Source organism: Geotrypetes seraphini, chromosome 1 (genome assembly GCF_902459505.1).
Source record: "Geotrypetes seraphini chromosome 1, aGeoSer1.1, whole genome shotgun sequence".
In the NCBI taxonomy this organism is placed as follows: domain Eukaryota; kingdom Metazoa; phylum Chordata; class Amphibia; order Gymnophiona; family Dermophiidae; genus Geotrypetes; species Geotrypetes seraphini.
Window position 1 is genome coordinate 336,948,745 of NC_047084.1, and position 22,536 is coordinate 336,971,280.

The following is a 22,536-nucleotide window of genomic DNA, read 5'->3' on the forward strand; positions in this document are numbered from 1 at the left end:
TTTCATGTTAAGAAGCTCTTCTTTTACCTCAGATATTTTATTGGCATTTTCAGTCAGCATCAGTTTTATTTTGAATAGTTCAGTCATAATATCAGACTTTTCAGTGAGTTCTTCAGTCTCCATCGGGAACGGCACACTCGATGGTGACAGGGGAGTTACTTTTGTTCTTTTTGCTGATATTCCCGATGTTGAAGGTTTTTCAGCTTTCCCCTGCTTCATGCTAGCCATTTCCGACGTTGTTTTATATATTTTTAATATCGATTTGAGAAAGTAGAAGTTTTATTTTTGTTCCGTTTGTTGCCTGGATACGGGAGCGCTGCGGTTAGGCTGCCATATCGTGCGCGCTCCAAGCCACGCCCTCCCATGAGTTGTACTTTGATGGAGTCCACTGTAAGGCCTTTTTCAAGTCCTTCTTAAAGAAATACTAGCATCATTGCAATTGGGGCTGTATCCTCATTCTTTTGTGCATACCAGCTGTAGAAGCCATTCCAGGCCTTCATATGGGCTGACAGCACTGTCTGCTTCTTGGACCTCAGGAGAGTGGCAATGAGTGGTCTGGATGTTCCAGGGCAATGGGCCCCTTTGTTAGTAATCCTAGATGACAAGGTAGTCAGGCCCTGGTCCCGCTTCAAACGGACTAGATCCGCATACAATGGCTGCCTCAGCCAATCAAGTGCCACCAAAGACTACCAGTACCTGATGGTCCATTATCCTTCACAGGACTCTGCCTATCATGGGCCATGAGGGAAGATATACAGCAGCCCCTCCAGGGGCCATGGCTGAACCAGAGCATCCAAGCCATCGCTTCCAGGTTTATACCTTCGACTGAAGAACCAAGCTGCTTTCTTGTTGGATGCTGATGCCATGAGGTCAATTATCGGATGTCCCCAGTGACTTGCGATGGTGCTGAATGGCTCCTGAGATAAGAGCCCATTCTCTGGGATCTATGGCCTGGTGGCTGAGAAAATCCACTTGTACAATGTCCAGTCCCATTACATGTGCCACTAAGACTGCCAACAGATGGTTCTCTGCCCAAAGAAACAGCAATTGGGCCTCCAAGTGCAGAGGAGAACTCTTGGTACTTCCCTGCTGAATGACATATGCTACTACCGTTGCATTGTCTAAGAATAATCATACTGCTTTGCCCTGTAGGAAGTTCCCTAGTGCCTGCAATGCCAAGTGGATAGCTCTGTCAGGTGGATAGTTCCAACCTGTTGGTCGACTGCTTCTTCTGTGCGGGGGACCAATGCCCCTGCACTGGCCACCCCTCGCAATGTTCTCCCTAGCTGAAGATGCTGGCATCTGTCCTCAGCCTCACCCAGGGAAATTTAGCTCCCCCAAATCTCTGTCTTGGGCTCTGGAAGGATCTCTGGCTTTCATGAAATCAGACACAGTTTGTCTCCACCACCTCTACCGGTGACTGTTCATTTTTCTAATCTCTTCTGGAATTTGACTTGATCGAGGCTTTGTTCTTGCAGAAACTTTGTGATGACTACTTCACTGTCATGGCAAGGTTCAATATATAGTGAGGTTTAGATTCAACACGTCTGGCTGTAATCAAGCTTGGCTGTGTTCAATCAGCTGAATATAAACATCAATTAAATTTGGTCAATTGGTTGACTTGACTACCGAAGGAGGCAGTTACTTTTTTTACATGGGTGATATTAAGGGTGTTAAATACTGTTCCTTAAGAAAATTAAATAATTTAAAAACTTGTTTATTCGGGTTCCCTTTGTCCAATATTATATTTTACTTAAATATCAGGAAATATCCAGAGTAAGTAACTTAATAGGAAAATTACGGGAAGGGGGGGGGCTTTTCACCTCCTTGTGACTCTGGACAAGTCATTTAACCCTCCACTGTCCCAGGGACAGAGAAAGTACATGTATATAATAAATGTAAAACTGCTTTGGTCATACCACAGAATACTAGTATATCAGATCAATAAGTTTTACCATTCACATCACTCTCTCTCTCTCTCTGCCAGAGACAGAATCCCTCCCCCTCCAAACTTATTGATGATATTACTTCCTTTATAGGGGGCATTCCCTATAAAGGAAGTAATTTCCGTATACTAATGACAAAGCTAAAAACCTAGTTTTTAAAAACCAATTGAAGACATAAAAAAAACAGGTTTGTTTGAGCTTCCAAGGCACTATTAAAATCAAATCTGTGGAACCAAAACCTCTCTTTCTGGTCAGTAACCCAGAGACAAGGCAATATCCAAAATTAAGGACAATATTAGCCTTAAATAACTTTAGAATGGACAACAATGCAATCCCTACTTGTTTTCTGGACTTGTCAGGCTGTGAATTTGGCCTCTGCAGCATTCCTAGGTAGCTTCTAGACTGGCCTGGCAGGACTAAATGAAACAAAATTAAAGAAGGTGAAATTTAAACTTAGCTGTTATCTATGTAGGATCATTCCATACAAGCTGCACATACCCAATCTCCATCTAGACTGGGTAGGAGGAAGCTATGACGGTTCTCAGGATTCTTGTACCCAAGATAAAAACCTTCTTGTCCTAAAAACCCAAGTATTTACAGAAGTAGTTCTTTCTTTTCCAGTAGTTTGGGACAATCTAATGTATTGCCAAAAATATGATTTGAAGCAAGCCCATGCTTCCCTTAAAAACCGTATGTGCCTGCAAGCTAGGGGTATGCACAAGTGAAAGACAAGAGAAGGACCAGGATCCACAAAATGCAACATAATCAGGGAGCTGAAATTGTTGGGGTTGGGGATGGGAGGCTAGATAGAAGTACCAAAAAGAAAGAGTTCATGAAAGCTAAACCTTCATCAAGCCACTTGAATGTAGGCGATCAAGAAAAACATGTACTCTATGACCCAACCTAGCCAAGTTTCAGCAATGTGCCTTCGTCAGAAGTTGAGACAATCTAGATAGGTGCTTGTATATATGCACAGTTGAACTGACTTAAAAAGGACAGGTTTACAAACACACTTTCTTAAAATAATCCACCAAAAGGGCACTAGGGACTAGAGGTACTAGAGAAGGATTAAAAGAAAGGAAAGCGATGGATTTGATACCAGGGTGGAAATAGAAGAACTGAAGAGGAAGAGAAAGTGGGCATGGGAAGATTAGATTCTTACCTGGATAATCTTCTTTCTGTAAAAGAACTCTAGGTGAACATCGGTCACGAGCTGCTTGCAGAAGGGATTATCAATCACATTTTCAGCTCTTCCTCCTTCATTAGTGGAATACAGAGCCCTCTTCAGTTTGTATCAAAGCAATCAATATCTACTCTAACAAAATAAAGCAGGAGGGGCATGGGGAAATTCCTCCCCCAAAAGTACTTTTCTATTCTGCTCTGTAACTCATGAAAAAGAACAATAATTAGCAAGAACTAATAACATAAGTGTATCAACAAAAACACCCTGCTGCGTGTAACTAGCACAAATACATATGGGATTCAGGAATTCAATACTGTAATTATGGTTATTTTTGAAGCTGAAGGCATTGAAAGAGTTTTTGTTTGAGGAATAAAAACTGGAGATTTTGATGTATAAAGTTCCCAAGACAGGATTCATTTCCTGAGTCTACAGATACCAGCTCCACCAAAACCAGGTGTCACCAGGTTTGTTTGGTTTTTTTTTTTTTTGGGGGGGGGGGGGCAGTTATGGGAGTGAGATTTGGGAATAAGGCTGGTTACAGTAGGGAAAGAGGAGATAGTGGATGGCTTATTTAGAGGGATGCTTTTCTATTCAATGCTAGACAATGGATATAAGGCTAAACAACTGGTGGAACTATACCCAATACTCTTGTAAAAACCTACCTAGGGACCAAGGCTGATTGTTGGGGAATGTATGGTGAGTTAGGTGATTATACACATTTGGTGTGACTGTCTTTTAGTGAGTCCTTTTTTGGAGGAAATTAAGCTATTGTTGGAGAAACTATGGGGGTATGTGCTTTTGCCTAGGAGCAGAGGGCTATTAAGAAGGCCTATTTATTTATTTAATTTGTTTTCTATCCCGTTGTCCCCCAAAGAGCTCACAACAGACTTACAGGCCTAGAGAAGATCTAAATGCTGCTATAATAACATATGTAACTTCAAAAGGTTGCGAGCATTTTGATTTCCCTTAGGTTTTCCTAATAACCCCCCCCCCCACTACCACCAAATCAAGCTGCAGGAAACCCTGGGGGTGGGAATGCTGCAAGGAGAAAGGGCTCCATCAATTATCACTCACGGGCAATGACTTGGTGTGCAGAATCATGCTCTGCACTTAACCAGATCAGATCCACAAACCAGGAACCTTGGAGCAAGTCAATCAAAGCAGGAGGGGCATGGGGAAATTCCCCTCCAAATCAGTACTTTTCTATTCTGCTCTGCAGGCTAGGAGCTAGGCCAGAGACCAGGGGAATCAGCCTAAACAATCTAGTATCTGCAGGAAGTAGAGAAAATACAGGCATTTTTCTATACAGAGCATCAGCTATTAAGCACAGCTATTTACCTATAACAGGTATTATACAGGGACTGCACGCAGATATTCTTACATGTGGGTGACATCATCCATCGAGCTCAGTACAGACAGTCCACAAGTGCTGTATCACTTTAAAACTTGAAGACTGCCGTACCACACTTGTGCAAGTGCCTTCCTGTTCAGTAAAAAAGCTAAGAAGCCAACTAGGTGAAGTGGGAGGTTTCTTAGAATATTTGCCTGCTGTCCCTGGATAACTGTGCTTTATGCCAGAGTGGATTCCTTCTGCAGATAGCTCGCGGCCATTGGGAGTTAACCCACTTGTCCAGAATGACTTGCCTATTGCACTGAAATACCCATTGTATCACTGATAAAGTCAATTTTTCTACCTCCATTTGATAATAGGAAGGGAATATAACCCAATAGTGGGGATGATGCAGCCTGGATGCTAAAGAAATAGTAGTATGTGAAAGGTAACTTGACAAACAGGCTTCCATGCACGAAGGACAGATAGAAATTGCATGCCAACAAAAAGTTTGCTATGGTAAATCAAAGCCCTTTTCTACTTCCATTATTCTTTTTCTTCTTGTGAATGTGTAAAGCTTACAGTTGAAACTCTTCATATGAAACTCCACTGGAACTACTGCCTCTTCTTCTGGAACTGTGACCACTGTCCTCATCATCATCCTCTTCAGAATCATCAAGACTCCGAGGGAAGCTACGACCACTCAGGGGACGAGGCAAAGAACTACGATCTAACTCCAGATCCTCCTTGAAGAAAAGACATACAGTTAAGATTACAGAAAGTTAAGGCTGCATACTGGCCTTCATCTCATTATCCTTTTAAAAGCACAGAAAATCATATACTGAAGACCGTGTAACTTCAGCAGGCCCTGTCTATTTCTTACCCTTTCCTTCTCTAGGTCATTTCTCATCTGCTGGTGCTCGTGCTCTGTAAGCTCCTGGTCTCCATCTTGGTCATACTTTGCAAAGATTGCCTCGATCTCTGCATCAGTATGACCTTTTCTGAAAGAGAAAAAAACCAGACATTTCTCCAACTTTAACTATTTCACTCTACATTTTAACCACTAACTAAACTGTTTCATATTTACTGTTCCCTCTTTTCTTCCTGTCTTATTCACACACAAAAGTATGACCTATTTTTGTTACTGGAACTTCTGCACCTGCGAGCAGCCCTTTAGAGCAGCTGGCTGAGACTAGAAGAGCCAGAGTTCAAATCCTGCTAATGTTAATGTCATTTCATTCTCTATTACCTCAGCTACAAATTTATATCATAAATCCTCAAGGATTAGAGAAATCCCTACTGTACCTGAATGTAACTTAATCTTCAGTTATCAAATAAAAGGCACAAGTTACATTTGCTTTGAATCTAATGGATGAGCAGAAAATCTCATCCTTCCACAAAGAAATCTAAAAAGTATTTTGGAAACATTTCTACAGTAACAACCCATTTGGGTTGAATTCTTTAGTCTGCATGTTAGAAATACAAATTTGGTTTCAATAATAATGGGAGTCATTTTTCAAATACCTATTTTCCAATTTCACTGAATTTATGCCATTGTTCCGATTTAACAAAACACAATAAAAAGAATACATAAAAAGAAATATAAAAAGACCTTGGCAGCTTTCAGATTCTACCTCAGTCTGATTAATGTAAAAAGGATGATTCTCTTCTCATCTTTGTTAGAAAGCTTTTCCAGTGGAACTCTGTTTCTGTTCCACTATCCACTATAGATGTTAAATAAGACTAATTTTTATAGGGGAAGATTAAGAACTTACCTTGATAATCTTCTTTCTAGTAAATAGGCACATCATTGATCATGAGATTTACCCCCTCTCTTACAAAACTGCGCTAGCAGCTGCCGTGCGGTAATGGCCCCAAAGCCCATACAGATTTAAAGGGCTTCGGTGCTGTTGCCATATGGCAGCTGCTAGTGCGGTTTTGTAAGAGAGGGGGTAAATCTCATGATCAGAGGTATACAACCCACAGGTTCAAGAATGATGTGCCTATTTACTAGAAAGAAGATTATCAAGGTAAGTTCTTAATCTTCCCCTATAAAAATTAGTCTCATTTACATTTTTCTGCTCTACCGCCCCTCACTCTGGGCTGTCTTGTAATTCCTCAGTTCGTATCAAAGCAGATGGGCAGCCCTAGAAAAGAAACATAATAGGGAGAGGTATAGGGACTCCCCCGAGAAACAAGTCTGTTCTGCTCATATCAAAACATTTAACACAAAATAATCATGAACCATTTAAAACATATAATGAGGTAGAACAAATAAGCCACCTACCTGAGTGCAACCTGCATTAACAGTCTTGGAGTTTTGAAAGATACCCCTGGAGTTTTGAAAGCTACCCCTGGTATCTTCAGAATCCTTAACCTTGCTGGACAGAGGAAAGAAACAAGATATCCGGTAATACTGACATGTCTGAGACAGCAAGCAGGCTAATGAACATCTGACAGGGAAGGCTTCAAGAATGAGGTGCCTATTTGCTAGAAAGAAGATTATCAAGGTAAGTACCTAATCTTCCCTTTTAGAGCAACAGACACATCATTCTTGAACTTGTAAGATGTACCAAAGCAGTCCCTAGAATCTAGGGCGGGACAGTTGAGCCTGCTGAAAGTACTGAAGATTTGAACACAGTAACCAATTTGGCCACTATATCCACCCTATAAAACCTTATGAACGTATGGAGAGAGGACCATGTAGCCACTCTACAAATTTTTTCAGGGGAAACTGCTCTAGGCTCCACCTATAAGGATGCTACGCTCCTAGTGGAATATGAATTTAAGGCTACAGGAGTTTGATTTCCGTTGGCAATATAAACTGAAGAAAGGCCATACAAATTCATCTAGAAATGGTCATTTTTTAAAGCCAGACAGCCAGTACCCAATAGCACAAGGAGAAGATCCGACAGTCAAAACTCATTCATCACTTCCAGATAACAAAGCAACACTCTGTGAGCATTCAGTAATTTCAAAACTTTGTTACTTTTCTTGGACTCCAAGGGTGTGAAAGTTGGCAATCGTACTTCCTGGTTGACATGAAAACTGGAGACTACTTTTGGCAAAGAGAAGGGACTATCTGCAGAAATATCCCAGTCTCTGAAAATCTGAGAAAAGGTTCCCTGCAGGATAAAGCCCGTAGTCCAGACACCTGATATACTGATGTGACCGCCATGAAAAAAACATTGTTTTATCTGTCAGGTCCATCAATGACACCTTCTCCAAAGGCTCATATGAAGCTCTAGTGAGAGCCTGCAGAATGAGATTAAGGCTCTCTATTGGAAAAGGTTGATGTGGGGAGGAGTGGCTAAGATGGTGGCGCTAAGCGGGAAGTGTTGAGAACGCTCCCATCGCTGGAGGAATTTCCTGCTATCGATAATGCCGCATACGAAAAGAAAAGGTACTATGAGGGTACCTACCTCCTCAACACCCTCGCTTGCTTTGGTTCAGCGAACGTTGGAGCAGTCCTTCCCGGCAATTTGCTCGAGATTGGGCGAGTTAAGCCCCGCTGTGAGAACGAGTGGAGAGAACTCATTCTCGCTGGGGCAGAAGATCTCACTCTCGCCAGCACCGGTAGTACCGCCTCCTTGTCCGGCTGACGCTATGCCCAGGAAGTGGAAGGAAGGGAGGCCGAAGTTGCACCCGACGCTCCCACAGAGAGAGGTTCCGTGGCAGATAAGCTTCTGCCGATGCAGACCAGCGTAGGAGAGTCATTCTTCTCCAATGAGGACACTCTGTCAGCTATCTTCAAGATGCTCCAGAAACTGGATGTTGCCACAACAAAGACGGCAGAGGAGGTAAAGGCTCTTGGAGCCAAGTTGGACAATGTTACTAAAACTATTGAGCAGATGAATGTTGAGACTAAAAGCTCACTTAAGAAGTTACAAACTGATGTACAATCATTAAATGATTATAAGAAAACTGCAATAAAAGACAGTACTTTTTTGCAAAGGAGGCTAGAAAATATAGAAAATTATAATTGCAGACTGAATGTGAGAATATTGAATTTTCCTAAACCTCCTGGAATTCTACCATATGATATGTTTAAAAAATGTGATGGAAATCCTTGGCTACTCTTTAGAATTTACTCCCCCTTAGAATAAAATATATTATCTTCCATCAACTATTTAAAAAAAAAAAAAATCTCAGGAGGCTATGGAAGAGGAATAAGTTCAATCTGCTCAACCGTCACAGGTTGATTTAAATAACATATCTGCTATATTTGAAGAATCTATCTCCGAGTCAACGTTGAGAGCAACATTACTGATATCTTTTGTTTTTCAACAGGACATGGATGCATTTATGAAACTATATTTTAAATTTTCTAAAAATTTGTTTTATGGTAAAAGAATATGGGCGTACCTAGATGTGACAAAAATCACCCAAGAAAGAAGGAAACAGTTTTTGTCTTTAAAACAAGAAGTAATATCTTTGGGCGCATCTTTCCTTCTGGCATACCCTTGTAAATGCATTATAAAATACACCCAAATTAAGTATGTGTTTTTTTCACCAGACCAGTTAAAATCCTTTCTGGAGCTGAAAAAGATAGCTTGATGAAGTGTGCACAGGTACAATGAATAAGTAGTAGCAATCTGTGAATTAGTGTAAAGCCTTACTTATTATTTCTTATGCTAGTTGAATTTATTCTCTCAATAGTATTTAGGCTGCACTCCCCCGTTAACTGTGGTCTAAGGAAGGCTGTAAAATTATTCCACTTCTATATTTTTGGATTTATATTAATATTATTCTACTGTTTTTCTGTAACAAGAAGTTATTTTTCTTGTAAAAATTTGATGAAAATATAAATAAAGAATTAAAAAAACAGAAAAAAGTTGATGTACGAAAAGGATGCAGATGTAATGCTCCTTTCAAAAATCTGGACACATCTGGGTGAGAGGCCAATGTCCTTTTATTAGCCTGGGATATGAAACACGAAAGGCCCGCAAAATGTAATTTGAGGGAGTCAACCACTAGAGCGACTAGGCTTTTTTAAGCCCTTCTTGAAGAAATGCTAGAACCAAAGAAATTGGTGATGTGACTGGATCCTTACTCTTCTGTGCACACCAGCCCTGGACGCACTTCCAGGCCTTTGCATAAGCAGCCAATTTGGACTTTAGGAGAGTGGCAGTTACCACTTCTGAATAGACTCTCTGAACTAAGGCTGCGTGCTCAAGAGCCGTAAGACTAAAGTGCTCTGGATCCTCCAGGGTGATTGGGCTTTGTGAGAGTAACCCGATGACAGGCTAGTCTGAGACCCTGGATCCTCTTTAAATGGAACAGATCTGCAAACCATGGACACCTCGGCCAGTCTGGTGCAACAAGAACTACCAATCCCAGGTGCAACATTATTCTTCACAGGACTCTTATCATGGGCCATGGAGGGAACACATACAGAAGCCCTGCTTGTGGCCACAGCTGCACCAGGACATTCAGGCCAGTGCTTCTTGGCTCGTATCTTCGACTGAAAAACTGAGCCATTTTTTTTGTTGGCCGCTGATGCCATCAGGTCGAACATCAAGTGCCCCAATTCGCAATGATGTTGAACACTTCCTGAGATATCCGAGCCCATTTTCCAGGATTCATAGTCTGCTGGGGGAGGAAATCTATTTGCACATTGTCCACTCCCATTACCATGTGCCTCCAAGAGCGTCAGCAGGTGGATCCTCTAACCATTTGAACCTCTAACCATAGTGCAGCATTCTTGGTGCCCCTCTGCCAACTGACATAAGCTACTGCTGTTGCATTGTCCGAGAAAACTCTTTATCACTTTGCCCTGCAGTAAGCTCCCCAGTGGCAGGCAGATGGCTCTCAGCTCCAACTAGTTGATCGACCACTTCCTCTGTGAGTGGGACCAACTACCCTGCACTGGGTAACCCTCGCAATGAGCTCCCCAGCTGTAAAAGTTGGCATATGTCATTAGGATCATCCACATGGAGATGCGATGTGGCACTCCCCAGGATAGACACTGTGGTAGCAGCCACCAGTTCAGACTGCAACGTGCTTCTGTTGTCCAAGGTAGGGGCATCTACAACACATCTATTTGCGGGGATCAGCGTGATAAGAGCGCATCCTGGATAGGGTGTTAAGTGTACCCTTGTCCAGAGGACCACGTCTATAGTTGCCACCATTAACCCCAGCATCTGCAAGTAATGCCAAGCTGTTAGTGCTGGCCTGTTCCAAAACTCCCTGATCCGATTCATAAGCTCTGCGGGATACCAGGATAAAAACTTTGTCGTACTTCGTGTTGAAATGGACACCCACATACACCAGGAACTGTGTTGGCTCCAGGTGTTTTTTTTCAAAAGTTTATGACTCGGCTCAGGCTCTGCAGGAACTGGACCATGTACTCCACCGCTGTCCTTCCTTTGGATTCGGATGGAGCTCATATCAGCCAATCGTCCAGGTACAGATATACTTGTATCCTCTCCTTGCGGAAGTGTGCTGCTACTAAGACTACCACCTTGGTGAAGGTGATTAGTGCTGTGGTCAAACTAAACAGAAGGGCCGAGAACTGGAAGTGCTGTTTCAAAACGCAGAACTTCCTGTGATATGGAAAAATAGGGATATGCAGATACAGTCATGTGAAAAAATTAGGACACCCCATGAAATATTCAGTTCTTTCTTAAGAAATGTTCATCGATGTCAAATCTTTTTTTTTTATTTATCTCTGGAAAAGAAAGTAATGCAATTGCAGGTAAACCACAAAAATTTTCCTTGATTTACTCATGAAACAAAAGATATCCACAAAAGTGTGTATTCTGGGGAATAAATTAGGACACCCTCATATATCCTCCCACTTAAAGTGGCTCAAATCACACACAGGTGTATCACATCAGGTGCACACGATTAGAACATTGTTACTCAGCATTTTGAAAGAGATTTGCCCTGCTTAAACCTCAGACATTTAGTTTGGTGTGCTCATGACTGCTGCGGTGAGAGTGAACACTATGGTGAGATCAAAAGAGCTGTCTGAGGCCTTCAGAAAGAAGATTGTAGTAGCTTATGAGTCTGGTAAGGGATTTAAAAAGATCTCGAAGGAATTTGACATTAGCCATTCCATAGTCTGGAAAATAGTGTATAAGTGGAGGACTTTCCAAACAACTGCCATCATGCCTGTCCCGTGTCATTCTCTACTCTTGAGCACTGGTGAAAGCACCTAAAGCCACAAAAATTATCTTGACCTGACCCCCTAGGGACTCTTGATCTGCTGTCTGGTAATGACTTTGGCTTACAATCCTACATGTTGGCCATGAGATTGTCAAGACCCTTACCAAAGAGTAATTGACCTTTAAAAAACAATTTACTCAGAGTAGCCTTAAAGGAGGAATCTCCCACCCACTGTCTGATCCAAAGCATTCTATGGGAAGAAATAGCATATGCAGCGACCTTGCTCAGGATCCTGAATAGATCACAGAGCATCTGCCACATAATCCACTCCTGACATAAAGAAATGAGGTTCTGCGTTGGCCTCTGGTCCCAGAGTGCCACATAACCTCGAGTAGCAAACATATGCAATATATGACGCTGCTAAGGCCACATTCAACCCCAACATTGTGGCCTCAAATTGCCTCTTAAGGACAAAATCCAACCTGCAGTCCTGTGTATCTTTCAACACCACTTCCTCTTCGCTTGGGAGAGAGGTATACTTGGTAACCTGTGCCATCAGGGAATCTATCTTCGGATGCAGAAATAGCTGATGAAAATCAGCATCTTTAAGTTTCGGCATGGCCTTGGTCACCAAAAGAGACCTCTCTGGGACTTCCCAATGGTCTGTCAACATTTAAGTTATGTTCACATGGGAGGAAAAGTGTGTGGTTTGAGTCTTAGTGCTGCTCATAAGCAAGCACTGAGCAGAAGACGACTATGGAGGCTCTACCTTTAATTCTTGTAGAGACCCAGTAATTATTTCCAAAAACACTGAGGGCTTAAACAGCCTTACACTAATTGGGTCCTTTCCAAAATTCAGGGCTCCCAGCTGATCAGGACCTGATCCTCCCAGGTATGATGCTGAATCTCCTACTACTGAGGGCCCAGACTGGGAGAGTAAAGACACAGATACCAGATCTACTTCATCCCAGTTCTCTTCTGAGCCCCCATATCTTATGCATGGCTCCACTGTGGGGAAGCTGCACTCTTTGGGGGTGGGGGTGAATCCCTGGCGCTACTACTGTCTCCCCAAGGAGTCAATGCAACCACTGTCCCCCCCAAGGAATCAAAACAGCCACTGTAATTCAAATATGCTTCATCATACTATTAAATTCTGGATCAAAACACTGACCAGCATGCCCAGAGGGCCTTTGCCTGCGTTCCTGTGTCCCTTTCTGGGGATTTATGGCAGATGCACAGCTGTGCTTCGCCTGGGACACACTTACTAACTAAACTAAACCTTAAGTTTATATACCGCATCATCTCCACAGACACTTATACCATTTCCCAGCTCAAACCAGGATTTTTGACCTAGAAACTCGAGCTAAGACCCCATACCCCCAGAGAGACTAGAGAAGGGTAAGCCAGCGTAGCACGTGGAACACAGACGGTCCTCAGTCAGCCATTGCAAATATGGCACAAATCCTGGATATCCTAGCCTGAGGAGTCCATCTAAGGTGATTTTAAGCCAAACTGAGGTGTTCTGAGTCAGATATAGGCTTTTATTTCAAAATCGGGAAATTTAAGATGGTTGCAGCAGCAGTGATTTTGATGCCAAAAATGGCCCATGAGAGCTAAATAAAAGGTCAAAAAATTTGGAGAACAGGATTTTAGAAGTGGGGGGGGGGGGGGGGGGGGGAACCCTGTCCCTAGCTCCAGAAACCTTCACAAACCATTTTAGAGACCTCCCCATGATTTTTCTCAGCGCTATAGAAACAATAAATAGTAGTAGTAATGCTATTACAGTCTATATTTACTGTGCTATGCATGTGCTAGGAGCTGCCTAGGCTGAAACTGCAGCCAGAGAAAAGAGACTTCTGCCTCAGAACAAGGTTGGAAAACCAGAAAGCTTGCTTTTTCAGAGTACCTCTCGGTCCTACCAGCCGCACTAATAGCTCAAACCTCTACTGGAACTTATGCGTGATCATGGGAGGAAAAGCTGTCAGCACCCGATCCTGGAAAAACGACCACAGGGCCACTCAGCCTGTACTCAAGCTCTTTGTGGACAAAACCTGGAGCAAGCCTTGTACCCAAGGGCTTCAGAACTGTTAATGCAGGTTGGCCAAGCAGGTGCCCTGCAAAGCAGGTTGTCTCTTGGCTACAAACTTCTGCCCCAGTGTCTGTGTCTGTTCGCAGCCAGAGATTTCCCTTAACAGGAATCCTCTACAGCACTGAAAAGCCTCACGACTGGATAAAAAACTCAAAAATAAACATGAGCAGAACAGACAGGCTCCTACCATTTTGTATGTAGAGGAAAACTGAGGAATTACAGGACAATCCAGGGGGGAGGTGGGAGTAGAAAAATGTAAATGAAGCTCTCTAAATAGTAAAAAACAAAAAAGCAGAAGATTAAAAGGCTCAAACCAGTCTTTTATTAAAAAACCAAGAGGTTTCAGATATGTATAGACAGACTTCAAACAGAGTTCTTTAAAATCCCCAATATGTGCATACCTGCAAGTTTAAAGATTCTTAGTTATATTTCACATCTAAAGATTCTTAGCTGTATTTTACGTTTATAAGGGTTTCTTGTATTGTGGCTCTGACAAGTGTTTTTATTTCTCTAGAACTTTGGAAGGCTCTGCCATTAAAGTGGTGCAATTTGAGAGGTAATTTTACCAACACATTTCTTGGTGGTTTTATTTTTTCTTCTGCTTTAGTATTGATTGCTATAAATTGATAATGTCTATATTTTTATGCTTGTATTTAAGGTAGATTTTAATTGTGTGTTTGTTGTTCTTATAGGTGTATATATTATTATTTACATTCTATCAGACTCAGGTTATAATTTGTGACTGATGCCCCTGACGCATGCACTAAAACACGTTGGGCGTTTTAAAGAACTCTTTTTGAAGTCTGTATACCTACATGGGACCACTTGAACCTTTTTATCTTCTGCTTTTTGATTTTTCTATGCTGTTTTTGCCTTTATTTTTTATTGTCATTTAATGAGGCTCTCTACACAAGATCTCAAAATCAGAGGTACACAATCCACAGGTTCAAGAACGATGTGCCTATTGCACTAGAAATGAATTTACATGAAAATCATGCACAAAATTTATAAGATCTGATAACAAATGGACATATATTTTCCAATAGTATACCCTTATTACTTGGGCATTTTTATTGAAGCCCTTGGAAATGATTTTTCTTACCCTTTCAGATCCTGTCTCAGCTCATCAAAGTTTAATTTGCCCCCACTCTGATGCAGACTATTTGAAATGTCATCCACTGGGGTTCTTTTCAGCTTAAGTTTTATCATGGCTTTATTGCATCCCTAAAAAGAAGATAAATATTTATATCTCTAGATGATAATCTGATTAAATAGTGCTTCATTTGCATAAATGACTCTTATGAAGATAGCATTAGGAGTTATGAGGGTACAAGCAAAGATTGTACAAATGCTATCCAGTTTGTTGGGTTGAAGATCCCTTTTAACCAAACCATGACTGAAATTTTATATGTGAAACGGGTGTACTCAAAATCTACAAAGTGATAGCATCTAAAACATGCTAAATGATTTTATTTTTTGATTGGAACTGGATCAAGGACATATGCTAGATGTTATTTACTTAGATTACAGCAAAGCCTTTGACACGGTTCCTCATAGGAGGCTGTTGAACAAACTTGAAGGGCTGAAGTTAGGACCCAAAGTGGTGAACTGAATTAGAAACTGATTGTCAGACAAATGCCAGAGGGTGGTGGTTAATGGAAGTTGCTCGGAGGAAGGAAAGGTGAGTAGTGGAGTTCTTCAGGGTTTGATGCTGGGGCCGAACCTGTTCAATATGTTTGTGAGTGACATTGCTGAAGGGTTAGAAGGAAAGGTTTGCCTTTTTGCAGATGATACCAAGATTTGTAACAGAGTAGACACCAAGGAGGGAGTGGAAAACATGAACAAGAATCTGTAAAAGTTAGAGGAATAGAAATTCAATACAAAGAAATGCAGAGTAATGCATTTGGGGATTAAATCAGAAGGAACCGTATGTGCTGGGAGGTGAGAGGCTGTTAAGCACGGATGGGGATATCACCTTTGGGTGATAGTATCTGAAGATCTAAAGGTGAAAAAACAGTGTGACAAGGCGGTGGCTGTTGCCAGAAGGATGCTGGACTGTATAAAGAGAGGCGTAACCAGTAGAAGAAAGAAGGTATTGATGCCTCTGTACAGGTCATTGGTGAGGCCCCACTTGGAGTACTGTGTTCAATTTTGGAGACCGTATCTGGCGAAGGACATAAGAAGACTTGAAGTGGTTCAGAGAAGGGCAACAAAATTATAGAAGGTTTGCACTAAAAGACGTACGAGGAGAGATTGGAAGCCCAGAATATGTATACCTTAGAGTAAAGGAGGGACAGAGGAGATATGATTCAGACGTTCAAGTACTTGAAAGGTATTAACGTAGAATAAAATCTTTTCCAGAGAAAGGAAAATGGTAAAACTAGAGGGCATAATTTGAGGCTGAGGGGTGGTAGACTCAAGAGCAATGAAAGGAAATTCTTCTTTATGGAGACAGTGGTGGATGCCTGGAATGCGCTCCCAAGAGAGGTGGTGGAGAGAAAAATAGTGACAGAGTTCAAAAAAGCGAGGGATGAACACAGAGGATCTAGAATAAGAAAATAATAGTAAATATGGAAGAACTAAGGCCAGTACTTGGCAGACTTGCATGGTCTGTGTCTGTATATGGCCATTTGGTTGAGGATGGGCTGAGGAGGGTTTCAATGTCTGGAATGGTGTAGATGGGCTGGTGATGCTTTGACAAAGATTTCAATAGTTGGAACATAGGCACAGTACTGGGAATAGCTTTGGATTCTTGCCCAGAATAGCTAAGAAGAAGAAAAAAAAATTAAATTGAATCAGGTTGGGCAGACTGGATGGACCATTTGGGTCTTTATCTGCTGTCATCTACTATGTTATTTTAGAAGTCAGACACATGAAAATTAAAAGATTTAAGGACTAGTCACATGTACCAGGGCTTCAGATTTAGGAACAGATAATATAGGCATTAAATACCAGATAGGGAAGGGAGGGAGACTGGGTGCAGAGCCTGGCAGGGCAGGAATAGAGGGAAGACAGGGTACAGAGCCTGGTAGGACAGGGACAAATGGGGAGCAGGGTGCAGAATCTGGCAGGGAAAGGAGGGGGGCTGGATGTAGAGCCTGGCAGGGCACTTGAATATTACCCCCCTCCAATTTATATTTGAATCAACCTTTTCTCCTCTTTTTTTTTTTTTTGGGGGGGGAAGGTTACCTCAGTTTATATTCAAGTTTATACAGTACCTGGTCATATCTTGTCTTTTTAAATAATCACTTGTATAGCCTTCTTACCCCAATCCCCCACTACTTTCTAATCTTGCCTATAAGTAACAACATACTGGTTAACCGTGAGTTATAGAACACAGTATAAAGTATTATGTGGGATGTTTAAGAGCTTAAATATTTCAAATTTTGTGCCTCACAGAGTGCATTGCGGGTTAATACTGAAAAACATGTAATAGACATGCGTCAGATGCCTCATGCTATAACCATTGACAGTTCATTTTCAATTGTTGGGCAAGGACTGTGGAATGCCCTGCCTAGTACACTACAATCTTGTACAACACTTCAAGTTAAAAAAAAATCTGAAAACTTATCTTTTTATGAAAGCCTTCTTGAATACTTAAGAGAAACTTTTTGAATTTATTGCAGCACAACTCTCAGTGAATGATCTTGATGGGATGTTTTATGAAAATATTTTATTGCTAAGGATATTTGTTTTATAGTATTGTGTATGTAAATTAATATAAACTGCTTAGTTGTAGGCAGGATACAAATGAATAAAATAATTAACATCTTAAATCTGGTCCTGTAAGTGCAAAGTCCCAGCCACGTCCTGTTTCCCTCTGGGCACACTTTTACAATATAACAGGATACAGTTCTGGTGTCTAAAGTTAATTCTTGTAGATACTGTAATCCTGGTACAGTCTTCTACCGTGAAGGAGCAGCCTGAGGGTCCTGAGAACCTGGGGAACTAGGTTCAATTCCTGCTGCAGCTATTTGCGATTCTGGGAAAGTCACTTAACCCTCCATTGCCCCAGGTACAAAATACTACAAGTGCCTCTATATAATATGACAAAAACACTTTGATTGTAGCCACAGAAAAGCAGTATATCAAATCCCATCCCTTTTCCCCTTTCTTAGTATGTCACCCCTGAGAAGGGTTTATAACAGACTGCATTATTTTCTGTTTACATGGGATGACAGCCAATATCAATGGCACCATAAAGAAATTAGGTTCTTACCTTGCTAATAATCTTTTCAAGTAGATAGGTGTGTCATTCTGGACAGAAGGGTAAAATCCCCATGCTTGCAAGCCATGCAGAAGGAATCCACTCCAGCTTTTGAATCCTGCCTCCTTCACTAGAGGGCTCTGCTGCCTTCAGTTTTTCCTTCTGTACATGAGCTAAAAGGAGTCCTTCTGATCTGCTCTGTATATTTATTTTTTTCTGTCTTTATCATAGTTTTTTGATGGATTTCAGTGCTCAGAGCTCCCCTAGTTGAGGGTCCAGCCTTGCCTGCGTGGAGAAGCAGACTGAGGTCTGCAGTTGACAGCCCAATCCCTGCCTGCAGAAACTTTTCTGGAACTGCTCGCTAACTGGATTGCAGGGGCTTGAGCGTAGGCTGTCAGGCATCCATAGGGTGCTTAATGGGATTCTGCAGAGTTCCAGCTACATTTCACTTCCCCCATTCGCATGTGCGAGTCTGCAGGGGTTAGAGGCTTAGTTAGTCAAACTCCGGTCTGACTGGCAGCTCAAAGTTTCAGCAATGGAGGAGCGGTCTGTTTGAGGCAGTGATTTCTTCTCCCAGATCCAGCTATTTTAGGAGCCAAGGCAGGCTGCAGCACATATTCAGCACAGGTCACATTGAGTAAGGCTGTTACACCTATGAGGAAAACCAGGGGAGGGGGGGTCTTTAAAACCTTTTTTTCCCAGGTTTCTGCCCCTTCCCCTAGGTTTCCCCACCTCCAAAATCCCTTTTTCACTGTTTTTTTAAATTTTAGTTAAGGCATTTTGGAGCCATTTTTTGGCACCAAAATGCTGCTATGGCGGCCATTTGTATTTCATGCTTTTTAAAAAAGTTCTCCAGATCCTTCAAATCACCCCGTTTTGCCTCAAAACTGACAGGGATGGAGTCCTTAGGCTCCTTTATCTTCAATTAATGCCAGGTTTATGCTGTATTTGCACCATGTGCCAACAGCACATAAAGGGGGGAGGGGAGGCCAGGAGCAGCTAGCTTAGCCTCCCCCTTTGTTCTCCAGGGCTGAAGAACAGTCAGGGGGGAGGGGGGCTATCAGTTGGGAGTAAATCCCTTTCAGAGCCCCAGAATGGTGGTTATGCTAAGTGCAGGAGCATGGAGCCTGAGACATACAAGCTGGAGTCATCTAAAGGACACTCTGCACTGCCTAATACAGCATTTTTTCCAGAATTTGTCAATTTGATGTGGAGAGCTTCTCAGGATGGACAAGATCCCCAGGAGAAGTCTGGCAGCACACAAGGAAGCACGTGAGGGGGCTTGGGATTCCAGGGCGCATCTGCCTCAGTATCAGAGCCTGGCCAGGATCCGGTGGACCTTTCTGAGGGAGACTCAGAAGATGAGGGGTCTATTTGTATGTCTTTACTTTCACAGAGCCCTCCCTGTCTGGAGATTTACGGTTGCAGGCAGATGCAAGTGCGCAAGATATAGTGGTGGCCCTCGATCAAGGGGATGACCTCATGGTCCACTGGCTGTTTAGACCCTCAATTCTGTTAGAGCTTATTGTGGACTCTTTGCAGGAGTTAAACCTGGACTCCCAGCAGGTCCCCTCTGCTCCCTGCTCTATAATAAGCAGAGTGAGAGCCCCTTCTTTGTTTCCCTGGCATCCTGATATCAGTGTATTAGTCACAGAGCATTGGGATGCTCCTGAAGGGTCCCTTAAAGTAGCCAAGACAATGGCTCAATTGTATCCGATGGCAGAGGTGGGCTCCATCTCTGGCAGTATTCAAATCCAGGCCCAAAGCCCACTGCTTTGAAAGATGCTTCCAATTCCAAACTCCAACCCACCTTCTAAGCACCAATATCTGTCTTATCATTCCCTCTGTAATTTCCCCACCTTCTTATCCAGTTTGTCTGTCTTGACTAGATTGTAAGCTCTTTGAGCAGGGACTTTCTCTTTTGTGTTTTGATGTAAACCACTGCGTATGTCTAGTAGCACTATAGAAATCATTAGTATTATTAGTAGTGGAAATGTCAGCAGCGCGCCTTCCCTATCTGGAGATAGAAGCTTGCACCCAGATAATGAGTTTGTTGGCCAAATCAGCTCTGTCTGCCTGGCACTACCTCCAAGTGCTCGACTCCGTGGCAGCCATGACAGATGTGGTCCCATGGGTGAAGGCTCACATGCATTCTCTCCTAAGTGCATTACTATCACGGTGGTCACTAGAATTTTGGAAGCAAGTTTAGAAGAGAAACTGGCTCCTTTTTGGTTACAAAGATTTGCATGATAATTGAGACTGGCTGAGGCAGAAGTGGGACAAAGGAAAATAGGAAGGTCCTGAGGCCCTTGTCAGCTTAGTGAGTAAAGTGTATCAAGTAGGTCTAGAAGCACAATTGGGACTGGGGATGTGGTCTGGGAAGCTCCTTGAACTAACCGGCCATTTTATTTTGGGCCTGATAGTGTGGGAAAACCTGAGCTGTTTAGCATGGCTGTGCTAATTTTAGTATACAGAGTATTAAAGAACAAAATACTAATGAACATGAAACTAGCAGGCAATTAATTAGTACCTAGGCCCTTTAAGGATTTTGTAACAAGAATCTCAGAAAATAAATTCCTACCTTTCTGATGAGATCTGACAGCTCCATTTCGCTCTTCTGCTGTGCTAGATCTGTTTTGACTTCTGTGTATGTATCATTGATAATAGCCAAAAACATGTTCTATTTTTTAAGAAAAAGTTTTAATCAGCAAATGATAATAGCCAAAAACACACTTAATAAGTAGTTAGTTCCAGAAGACTCGTGATATTAAAATTGATTTGATATCTTCACAGCTGGTAGCAATCAAGTAATAATTTTCTCTTGGCACATGTGGCTTCAGGACAAGATTCTGGCTAATAACTTTCTAATATAGTCAGCACTGTTAACCCCAGAAGATACTTCAAAGATCCTTTCTTCCTTTGCTTGAATTATTTGACTACCTCCCAAAGGCACATCAAAATCAAACTAAGGCAATGTATTAACCAATAATAAAAACACAAAATTAAAATAAACAAATAACCATTAAATAACAAAATACTATAAATGAATATAAATTAAACAACCCTCTCCCTTTTACGAAGCCATGTTAGGCCTTTTTTTGTTTTAAATTGCTGGCCGTGGCAGTAAAAGCTCCAATACTCATAGGAATTCTATGCTTGTCGGGGCCTTTACTGGCACAGCCAGTGATTAAAAAAAAACCTACTGGGACTTTGTAAAGGGGGGGGGGGAGTTTACAAATGAAATTGTAATTAAAAACATCAATAGAATTATAATCTCTAAAAACAAAAAGAATAAGAGTATATAGAAAAAAAATCCTAAATATAACAGCATGACAAAATAAAACGTAAGAATTCATTCTTATTTCTTTGCATTGTTTGAACTGCTTAAATATTCTGCTCAGAAATCAATAGGTAAGGTACACTCTAATGCTGTCTGATAAGAGAAAGGCAGGGGAACACTGAGCCTTTCTACCTTCTAACTTTTCCCCTTATGTCTTACATCTGCTAGTTTTTTTTTTCCTTTAGTCCCGCCAGACCAGTCCAGAACTTGTGGGTTTTGACTATCGACCATCAGATAGAGAGAGAGAAAGAAAAAAAGTCCTGGGTGCTTCACCCAATAAGGGCACCATGCAGCTTTAGATGCTCAGTATTACAAATGACAAAATCAATTAACAATCTGTTTTCCATTCCACTTGAGCTGTTGTACTAAATACTAATCATATTGCAGGTATAAAAAAAACGAAAAACCAACAACACAAAATAAACCTTTGAAAAGTTATTGTTAAAGTAAACTGAATGTTAAACCTGAAGAGAGTATGACTGTTGATAAAAGGGTAAAAATTGCAATATTAAAGTGGTTTAATAACTAGAAAGCACAGTTACTTACCGTAACAGGTGTTATTCAGGGACAGCAGGCAGCTATTCTCACATATGGGTGATGTCATCGACGGAGCCCCGATGCGAAAGTCTCGTGAGCAGACTTGCTTGTAGAACCTAGAAGTTTCAAGTCAGCTGCACCGCGCATGCGCGAGTGCCTTCCCGCCCAGCATAAGGCGTGTCTTCTCAGTTCAGATAGCTAGCAGAGAAGCCAACCAGGGGAGGTTGGTGGGTTGTGAGAATAGCTGCCTGCTGTCCCTGGATAACATCTGTTACGGTAAGCAACTGTGCTTTATCCCAGGACAAGCAGGCAGCCTATTCTCACATATGGGTGACCTCCAAGCTAACCAGAATGGGATGGTGGGAGTGTTGGCAATATAGAAGAATAAATTTTGTAATACTGTCTGGCCAAAATGGCCATCCCGTCTGGAGAAAACATCCAGACAATAGTGAGAAGTGAAAGTATGAACTGAGGACCAAGTAGCAGCCTTGCAAATTTTCTCAATAGGTGTAGATCTGAGGAAAGCTACCGAAGCTGCTAATGCTTTGACCTTATGGGCTGTGACTCTACTCTGTAGGGGTAATCCAGCCTGAGCATAGCAGAAAGAGATACAAGCAGCCATCCAGTTGGAGATGGTATGCTTAGAGATTGGATGTCCCAACTTGTTCGGATCGAGGAGACAAAAAGTTGAGGAGCAGTTCTGTGTGGTTTGGTGCATTCCAAATAGAAGGCCAAAGCCCGTTTACAGTCCAGAGTATGAAGAGCTGATTCTCCAGGGAGAGAATGAGGCTTTG

At 41.9% G+C, this 22,536-nt stretch overlaps 1 protein-coding gene across 1 annotated transcript in view; it reads right to left on the reverse strand.

Moving 5' to 3' along the window:
• Positions 1–22,536, reverse strand: part of PKD2 (polycystin 2, transient receptor potential cation channel) — a 149,107-nt gene that overhangs the window by 13,139 nt on the left and 113,432 nt on the right. The window contains 4 exon segments of the mRNA XM_033959554.1: positions 5,042–5,205; positions 5,343–5,460; positions 14,761–14,882; positions 20,447–20,545. Coding sequence (XP_033815445.1) covers positions 5,042–5,205; positions 5,343–5,460; positions 14,761–14,882; positions 20,447–20,545 — 503 coding nt within the window.